We start from the raw sequence: 9354 nt of genomic DNA on the forward strand, positions 1-9354 counted from the left end.
GGCCTGACCTATACGCTCTACCCAAGGTCACTACCATAGAAGCAAAGACATTCAAAGAACAACAGAGAGTATCAATTGAAGTCGTCGAGTGCAATCCACTCGACGAGTCATCTCACTCGGGTACCCCTCCCTCCTGATATCACTCGACCAAGACGAAGCCATTCGACTATATGAGAAACCACTCGACCTACAGAAGCCCAGGAGTCACTCAAGACGGCAACGGTCGGGCATTCACTCCGTAGTCTTAAAGGTCATTAAATACACTTTATAGCTGGCGTTCTCAGTAACGCCCTATCTTAATGTACATTGAACCCTTGTAACGGAGGTGGCTGGGGTCCTGACGCACTCTATATAAGCCACCCCCTCCTCTGGGACAAGGGTTCGCACCCCTTGTAACACACACACACACACACACACACCCATATTTCAGTCGACCGCCTCAGGGCACCGAGACGTAGGGCTTTTACCTCCTTCAAGAGGGGCCTGAACTCGTAAAACTCATGTGTACAATCTCGCCGTAGCTGGGGCCTCGCCTCCTCATACGTACTCCCTATTCTTACTGTCAGACTTAGTACCACGACACTCAGTGAGTCCCTCAGCATTGATGCTAGACTAAATACTAGGATTGGACCGGATTACAACGAAACTATCGGGTATCAAATTCCGGCGTCCGTGCTAAGCGCATGCATTGTAGATGCCCTTAGCATGCAAGAATGATACTATTGCATTTGTCCTCAAAAAAATTTCCATTGCTATTTTTTCTAGAAGTTAGACACGTTACAATTTATAACCGACACTATACGACAAGCACATCATCGTCGTGGTAGTAAACCTTTTACCGTACGACATGGTAATACATCACCACTCTAGTGTAACCTTTGAGAGACTCCTTTTAGGGCATATGTATAGCAGAGCCCTTATCTTAAAAGTGCAAAAGCTTCCTCCTCCTACCATATTTTCTTAATTTTTTAAAGAATTAAACGTTTCTTGAGCTAGCATACCCTCTAAAACGTAATCCCTTAAAAATCACACATTTTTGCGCACAAGCTCATTTGAACACACATGTTTAAACTAGGTACTTTCATAATAAAGCAATGGTACAACGTTAGCATCTCATTTTCACATACCATAACTAACAGTTCAAGCCCACTCGTTAGAGATCAAAATTGACATCCTACTAGCCCTACCATCAAATTAAAACATATAAAAAACTATAAACCACTACCTCATGTGAATTGCATAATCCTGTGAACCATCGAGTCTTTGAATGCAAATTGCACCCGAGGTCACTCGGGCGAGGGCCCATCTGCCTGGGCGTCACGCCAAAACACACTCCCAACCCCCTCATTGGGATCAGGATGCAGCATATGGTCCCTCGTCTCGCAAGAGGTGGTGGATCGAAGGTCGGGATGTCAACGTACTATGCCAAACACAACACATGGTCTCTACTCGCCCTTGCGCTTAAGATAGTTGTCAAAGTCTGAGTCTAAGGATGAGACGGGCATCACCCCCGTCCACCCACATTGGAGGGGCCAGTGTTATTGCCGTTGGTGATGGGCCAACTCCACAACATCTCATCATTGTCCTCCCATTTTATGATAGTTTTCCAAGTGTATTTTGCTCAGATTAACGATGGGTTCCGTCGGTGTTGCCTTTTCACTAACGATTATTTGTCAAAAATAAAGAAATTTGTTTCCTTGTTTTTCATGAATAAACACTTTTAGAAGGATCTGGAGATATATTTGGATAATAGAGTAGGGGATTTATAAGTTTCCAATTGGAAAGATCTTCATTTGGCACATCCGAGCATCGCCACTTGTACTGCTCCTTGTACCAGGCAGCGCCGCCTCCCCCTCACCTATACAAGTAACTTTTGTGTTGACAACATACAGAGAAGAACAACATGACAACCATGAACCGCGACAAGAGCAGATAGGGGGGATCCGGAGGAGAATTGCTTCACTCGGATCTGTTCCAGCTCCCTCTGCACCAACGATAATATCGTCTTAGAGGGAGGTTCCAACTTGTAAGGCTATGGTTTGTAAACTCTATTCGTACTATGGTCCAGAGATTGAGATCGGTTTAATCATTCAACATGCGATCTATGATATTATTGAGATGGTTTCCCTTTGCATAGTCTCGTTGTCCAGTTGCTATCCTTCTCTCATGCACGTGTAATTCCCCAAGGCGTGGGAAATGTATGGGATTAGTGATATTTATTCGTGCTTAATTTTTATGTTGATATTTGAGAGATCCGATGATTAAGTACTAGGTTGTTATGTGTGGCGAGTACAATTAATGTTTGTTGTCTAATTTAAGGACTCGGACAACATGATCTAAAAACTTACACGGCCAACCTCTTCACGTCTAACTTCCCATTGCAGACAAACCAACACTTATTTTATTTTTTGTCCTTTATTTGCCCCCCTTAGTCTTAGACAAATTATTTTTACCTCAATTACTTGTGTTTCATCCTCATAGTAATTTTTGCGGACACCAAAATAGTCAGCTCACACAAGACTTGTGACACCTCCCCTACATTTCGCTGGAAATGATATTAAACTAGAATTGTATTTTCACGAGAGTGCTTCAACCACCTATGTGCACTTGCGGGACATTCTCCTCCTATAGAAGCACCTCGAGCTCATCGAACAACTGTTCTCGTCTTTGAGACGGGTGAGCTCTGCGCGTTCGCGGTCGACCGTGCGCTCATCCTGCAAAGGTGAAGTTGCAACAAAAAAGAGCGATCTCGACTTTACCTGACCCTGTTTAGCTATTTCCACTAGCAGGCAAAGGATGATCATAACGTAGTGCGTCACTCAATCCATTGATATGAATCGAGTTAACAAAGAAGAGACGATTCCATAAACTAACATGCGGTTGGATGGTTAGGTGGACAGAGATGGTCGTGTTAGGAGTGAGGAAAGATGCGGTGTGGGGTCGGTTATCAGAGGGGAAATCACGATCCGACAGATAATGACGGTGGTTACGCATTTAAAAAAATTTATTAAAAATAAACGTGGTTACGGTTTCCATTTACCCCACGCGAAAATTACGCTCCACGTCGGTGATATCCCATTGGGGCGGGTTACTTTCGTAGCGAGCGAGTTTCCTCCCACGGTCCCACCCCAGGTTCGCTATATATACCTGAGATCGAGAATGCGATCGCCCACGACGGCCACCACCCCATTACCCACGACGATCAAACAACAGAAGCCAGGGAGCGGTTGATCGATCAACCCGCCAAGATGCAGATCTTCGTCAAGACCCTGACCGGGAAGACCATCACGCTCGAGGTCGAGAGCAGCGACACCATCGACAACGTCAAGGCCAAGATTCAGGACAAGGAAGGTACGCACCGCCATCGACTGATCTCGTCATCTCATTGGCTTGAGATCGTCTGCTCGCCGGCGGCCGGCCGGCCTTACGTATACACTGTGTTGGCAATGGCCAATGGTGAAGCAGCTGTTTGCTTGTTTGCAATCGACTAACCGCGCATGCTTTGCTTGTTGCAGGGATCCCTTCGGACCAGCAGCGGTTCATCTTCGCGGGGAAGCAGCTGGAGGAGGGGCGCACCTTGGCCGACTACAACATCCAGAAGGAGTCGACGCTGCACCTGGTGCTCCGTCTCCGCGGCGGCACCAGGGGAGGCTACCTAAACGTGGAACCAAATCTCCTGCAGCTCGCGCTCAAGTACAACGAGAAGAAGATGGTCTGCCGCAAGTACGTGTATATATATACCCCATGCCTGCATGAGTTCATATGATCGATCGGCCGAATCTTTGTTGTTAACCTGTGGTGGTGTGGAACAGGTGCTACGCTCGGCTTCCCCTGAGGTCCACCAACTGCCGCAAGAAGAAGTGCGGCCACAGCAACGAGCTGAGGCCCAAGAAGAGGTTCGTCAACAAGCTTTCCAACTGAAGATTGAACCAGGACGGGTGAGAGAAGCAAGAGGGAAAGGACCGTCGCTCAATGAATTGTTTGGTTTGGTTTATCAAGTTGTTTTATGATTTTGAATAAAACGGTGCTATGTTCTAGCTAGCTAGTGTGAAGTCCCAAGCCATGCAATGATTACCTCAGAGTCGACGATGGATGCATGCATGTATTACCCACATATTCTGTGGTCTTTTTGTGTGTGGGGAAATCGTGTACGTCTAGTGTGCACTAGTTATTGCACGTCATGACTCAATGAAGCACGAAAAGAAAAGAAAAAAAACACTGCATGAATCACCGCATAAAATCAATGATATAGAATTTAGATATGCTATACTTAGGACGCATCTAGACATGCTTTACCAAACTGTTTTTTATTTATTTTAGGGGGCTAGGGGGATAGAACTACAGCACGAGAAGGCTCAAGATCAGCGAGACAAGGTGGGCTTTTACCCGTAGTGCATCCTAGTATCGAAACGTTCAAAGGCTCCACATAGCAACAGCTGGCATATTAACCAGAATGGCGAATGGCATATTAACCACGTGATACATGTGGTAAATAATCACAACAATTTAAAAAAAAACAGAATGGCGAATGACATGTTGCAGCAATTGGGAAATTAAATGGATGTGCCAAGTCCAAACCTCAGCACAAATATCAATCCAAGATTTTGTGCGGGTACCCCTTTTTCATTACTTGCATAACAAAAGTACAAAGTTACGGACAGCTAGAAGGAAAAGAAGAAGCGAGTTGGATTTTACTTTTTTGGAAATGGAGGCATGCCCCTGGCCTCTGCATCATGATGATGCATGCGGCCATCTTATTAACAATCCATAATCGTCATAAAAGTCTTACAGCTCATAAATGGAGCAGAATAAAGTATCAAAAGGAAAAATACATGTGAACCATGTCAACCGGCACAATGAAGATAAAAAGGATAAGCTCTCTAGACTCCTATCCTGTTATGCGAGCGCCATCCGAACCGGTTGAAGATAACCCGAGCTACCATCTCCCATTGATTGCACCCAGTAATCAAAGGCTCCCTGAAGTCCATAGGAGTGAGTAAGGACCATTGTACGGATCCAAGCTATAGCTCTGAAGATAACCTGCAAAAAAGTTAAAGTGTGTTGTCTGTTAAAAATCATATCATTCCTGCAGTTCCATATAGCCCATAATAGCGCCCATATTCCAATCCGAATACGAGCCGCAGTGATCTGATCAACCCCAGCTAACCATGTCCCAAACAAAGACGCAATATCAACTGGAGGATTAATATTAAAAGCTACATGAATCGTTCTCCAAAGTAACTTAGCAAGTGGGCATTCAAGAAATAAGTGTTGTATTGTTTCGTCATGATCACAAAAACAGCACCGCGAAGAGCCTACCCATCGCCTCTTCATTAAGTTGTCCTTTGTGAGTATCACTTGCTTGTGAACAAACCACATGAAGATTTTAATACGCAAAGAAATCTTAACTTTCCAAATGTGCAGCGACCTTGATAGGGGGCCAGAGTTAATGAGATCCATATAAAAAGATTTCACCGTAAACCTCCCATTCATAGTTAATTTCCATTGTATTGAATCCGGCTGATCGGAGAGTTGAACTTCTATCAATCTCTGAACCAGGTGCATCCAGGCGGTCCATCTCTCACCAACTAACACACGCCTGAATTGGATGTTCAAGGGAATTGTTTGAAGGACGGTACCCACGTAATCTTCTTTACGTTGTACAATATTATAGAGTGTAGGATATTGGATGGCCAAGGGCGTCTCTCCTAGCCACGTGTCCTCCCAAAATCTTGTTGACATTCCATTGCCAACCAAGAATTTGACTCTACGAAAGAATAGGTCCTTCGTGCGCATAAGTCCCTTCCAGAACGGCGAGTCAGTCGGTCTCATGGTAACCTGGGCTAGTGTTTTCGAGTGCAGATACTTATTGCGCAAGAGTTGAGACCACATGCCCTCCGGCTCAGTCTCTAGTCTGTAGAGCCATTTGCTCATAAGACATTTGTTCTTGATTTCTAAGTTTTCAATACCGAGACCCCCTTGGTCTTTAGGTCGGCAAATGATATCCCATCGCGCGAGACGATATTTCCGCTTGGCCTCATCAGACTGCCAAAAGAAGCGGGATCTAAAGAAATCAAGTTGCTTGCGAACTCCTTTCGGAATTTCGAAGAACGACAGTAGAAACATCGGCATACTAGTCAGTACTGAGTTAATCAGGACTAGCCAACCTCCATATGACATAAGCTTACCCTTCCAGCAGCTAAGTTTTTTTTCAATTCGTTCTTCGATACATTTTCATTCTTTATTGGAGAGTTTATGGTGATGGATCGGTATACCCAAGTAACTGAATGGTAAGGCACCTGATTCGCATCCAAACAGTTGTCTATATTTGTGTTCCTCGTCTTTGGCTTTCCCAAAGCAGAACACCTCGCTCTTATGAAAATTAATTTTTAATCCAGACAATTGTTCGAAGAGACACAAGATAAGTCATATTACGTGCCTTAGCCATGTCATGTTCCATGAATAGAATAGTGTCATCAGCATATTGTAGAATGGAAATCCCTCCATCGACAAGATGAGGAACTAGACCCTCTACATGGCCATGCTGCTTGGCCCTGCCAATAATGACGGCCAGCATATCTACCACAATATTGAATAGAAGAGGAGACATGGAATCCCCTTGTCATAACCCCTTATGCGTCTGGAAATAGTGACCGATGTCATCGTTCACCTTGACTCCTACACTACCTTTCTGGACTTGGGTATCTACTTGCTTCCTCCAGGTTTCAGTAAAACCCTTCATACGCATTGCCTGTTGAAGAAAAGGTCATTTTACTTTATCATACACCTTCTCAAAGTCCAGTTTGAAAATATCCCCATCTAGTTTCTTCGAGTGGATCTCATGAAGCGTTTCATGTAGAACGATCACCCCTTCCAGTATGGGTCGTCCCGGCATGAACGCTGTCTGGCTCGGTTGGATCACCGAATGAGCAATTTGTGTCAATTTATTAGTTCCTACCTTTGTGAAGATTTTGAAACTCACATTCAGCAGGCAAATGGGGCGGAATTGTTTGATCCGAACTGCCTCATCTTTCTTAGGTAACAGCGTGATCGTACCAAAGTTAAGATGAAACAACTCCAAATGACCGTCAAAAAAATTGTAAACCATAGGCATAAGATCATCTTTAATAATTTGCCAACATTTCTTATAAAATTCAGCGGGAAACCCATCTGGTCCCGATGCTTTATTCGGCTTCATTTGGGAAATTGCCTGATAAACCTCTTCTTCAGTAAACGGTGCAGAGAGAACATCATTCTCTACTGCCTGTAATTGAGGTATATCCTCAATCACAGATTCGTCAAGGGACGCCGTAGATGAATTCGGGGGACCAAAAAGTTTTTTATAATAGTTAGAGATGTATGCTTTATTTTCATGTCCCACTATTATCCTTTCGTCCTGTTCAAGATGTATAATTTTTTTCTTTCTATGCTTGCCATTTGCAACCATATGGAAAAGTTGTGTATTGTCATCCCCTTGGACAACCCTCAGCGTTTTCGCACGCAATGCCCACTTCAGCTCCTCTTCTCTCAAGAGAGCCCGTAGACCTTGCTCAGCCTGGGACTTCGTTCGTTGCTCATGAACAGAGAGAAGAGTGGCCTCCGCCTTTAAGTCTAGTGCCTCAATCAATTGAGTAAGACGCTCTTTTTCTCGTTTGTAGATCCCACTCTCATTTCTGGCCCAACCTCGCAGAAATTGTCGGAGATGTCTAATTTTATTTTGCCATCTCTTAACATGAGTCCTTCCACTAACCGGCTTAGCCCATTCTCGTGCAATCATCTCCATAAACCCTTCTCGCTCAAACCAGTTGTGCTCGAAGGAGAATATATTTTTATTTGCCACATGTGTAACCTCCCCCGAGTCTAAAAGAAGTGGTGTGTGATCTGAGATCACTCTCTGCATCGCATGGACCGACACCAACGGATATTTTTGTTCCCACTCCACATTAGCAAGGACCCTATCCAACTTTTCATAAGTCGGAATAGGTAACGAGTTGGCACATGTAAATTGTCTACCGGTGAGCTCAATTTCTCTCAAATTGAGACTCTCGTTAAACATCATGGACAGATTGTCATTGTTCTTCTCATCTCTTCTCCTGATGATATTAAAATCTCCCCCAACTAGTATAGGCAGATTTTCATCTCCACAAATCCGCACCAAATCGGCCAAAAAGTCAGGTTTGAGTTCAGGTTGTGCTGCCCCATAGACCGCTACTAGGGACCATCGAAACCCATCTAGTTTTGATCGCACCCTGAATTTGACCGAAAAATCTCCCTGAACCACATTAAGCACCTCTAACGTCTCACACCGTACTCCTAGTAAAATCCCGCCGGATCGTCCTCTAGGAGGTAAGATGTGCCAGTCAAAATTGATACCACTGGATAGAGTTTGAAGAAACTGTGATGTGAAATTATCTCGTCCAGTTTCCAAAAGTGCGATAAAGTCTAAGTGTTGTTCCATCGTTGTCTCTGCTAAGAATCTTTGTTTAGCCAAGTCTGCTAGACCTCTGCTATTCCAGAATATTCCTTTCATAAGTCATCATGAATATATTTTTATGCTTAACTCTGGCACTTCTGCATACCGCCGATGTAGGATAAATTTTCCGCTTCCAGGGCCATTTGGGCTTCTCCTCAACTCCCTGCGGGATAGAAGGATCGGTGACCACAAAATCTTCCCCCTCAATCAGGAGAGGCTCAACCGTGTCTGTAGTCTCCAAATCCTCCTCATCCTCCGCCTCCATTGTAGGCAAAAGGTTATTACAAATATTTGCGAGATCAGCCATTCCTAAATTATTCATTTCATTGTAACTCATTGGTTTGATAGATGCAAGATTTCGAATGATTTCGGAAGCCCTCTCCACTTCTAAGTCTAAAATATCATTAATGGATTTGACGACCTCGGTTTCATTTGACCCCAAAGAAATTCCTAAGTCGTTTGCCTTATCTACTATTTCATTTTCTGAGAAGTGCAAAAATTAACAACTTTTATCAAAAGACGCACTTGTAGTAGCCTCGACATTACGAAGCATGGCGGCCCTCTTGGCACGCACTAGCTGCAGGTCATCCGCATCCGGCTGTCCCTGGATCCGATTGCTGACACGCCTGCCAGCCAACACCGGATCCGCAATCCCACCGAAAGCGATAAGCTCCTCCGTCGTCCTCTCCCGAGGAGTGAAATCCCGACTCCCACGCCCATCCCCTATCGTCGGTGAAGAAGGGTCGGGCATGGACAAGCGGAACTCGGCCGAAGGGGGTAAGGGGGAAGAAGACCGGAGAGCCACCTGCTCACTAGTCCCTCTCCCCCTCTCCGCACCAGAACCTCTCGTCTCCTGGCCACATTGTACGGCACAGTCCTGT

At 44.8% G+C, this 9354-nt stretch overlaps 1 protein-coding gene across 1 annotated transcript; it reads left to right on the forward strand.

Annotated features, from left to right (window-relative positions):
• The first annotated feature begins 3179 nt into the window (after positions 1-3179).
• LOC119306647 (ubiquitin-like) lies at positions 3180-4093 on the forward strand. The gene is made up of 3 exons (XM_037582823.1): positions 3180-3351; positions 3516-3723; positions 3813-4093. The coding sequence occupies exons 1-3, from the start codon at positions 3249-3251 to the stop codon at positions 3919-3921; spliced, it is 420 nt and encodes a 139-aa protein (XP_037438720.1). The 5' UTR covers positions 3180-3248; the 3' UTR covers positions 3922-4093.
• Positions 4094-9354: the final 5261 nt, after the last annotated feature.

This window comes from Triticum dicoccoides, chromosome 1B, assembly GCF_002162155.2.
Source record: "Triticum dicoccoides isolate Atlit2015 ecotype Zavitan chromosome 1B, WEW_v2.0, whole genome shotgun sequence".
Taxonomy (NCBI): domain Eukaryota; kingdom Viridiplantae; phylum Streptophyta; class Magnoliopsida; order Poales; family Poaceae; genus Triticum; species Triticum dicoccoides.

What these genes read in the sequence shown, in the direction of transcription:
- LOC119306647 (XM_037582823.1), top strand. Translation starts at nt 3,249, where the DNA reads ATGCAGATCTTCGTCAAGACCCTGACCGGGAAGACCATCACGCTCGAG. An exon ending in CAAGATTCAGGACAAGGAAG is followed by an intron (nt 3,352 to 3,515) that starts GTACGCACCGCC and finishes TGCTTGTTGCAG; the next exon opens with GGATCCCTTCGGACCAGCAG. An exon ending in AAGAAGATGGTCTGCCGCAA is followed by an intron (nt 3,724 to 3,812) that starts GTACGTGTATAT and finishes GGTGTGGAACAG; the next exon opens with GTGCTACGCTCGGCTTCCCC.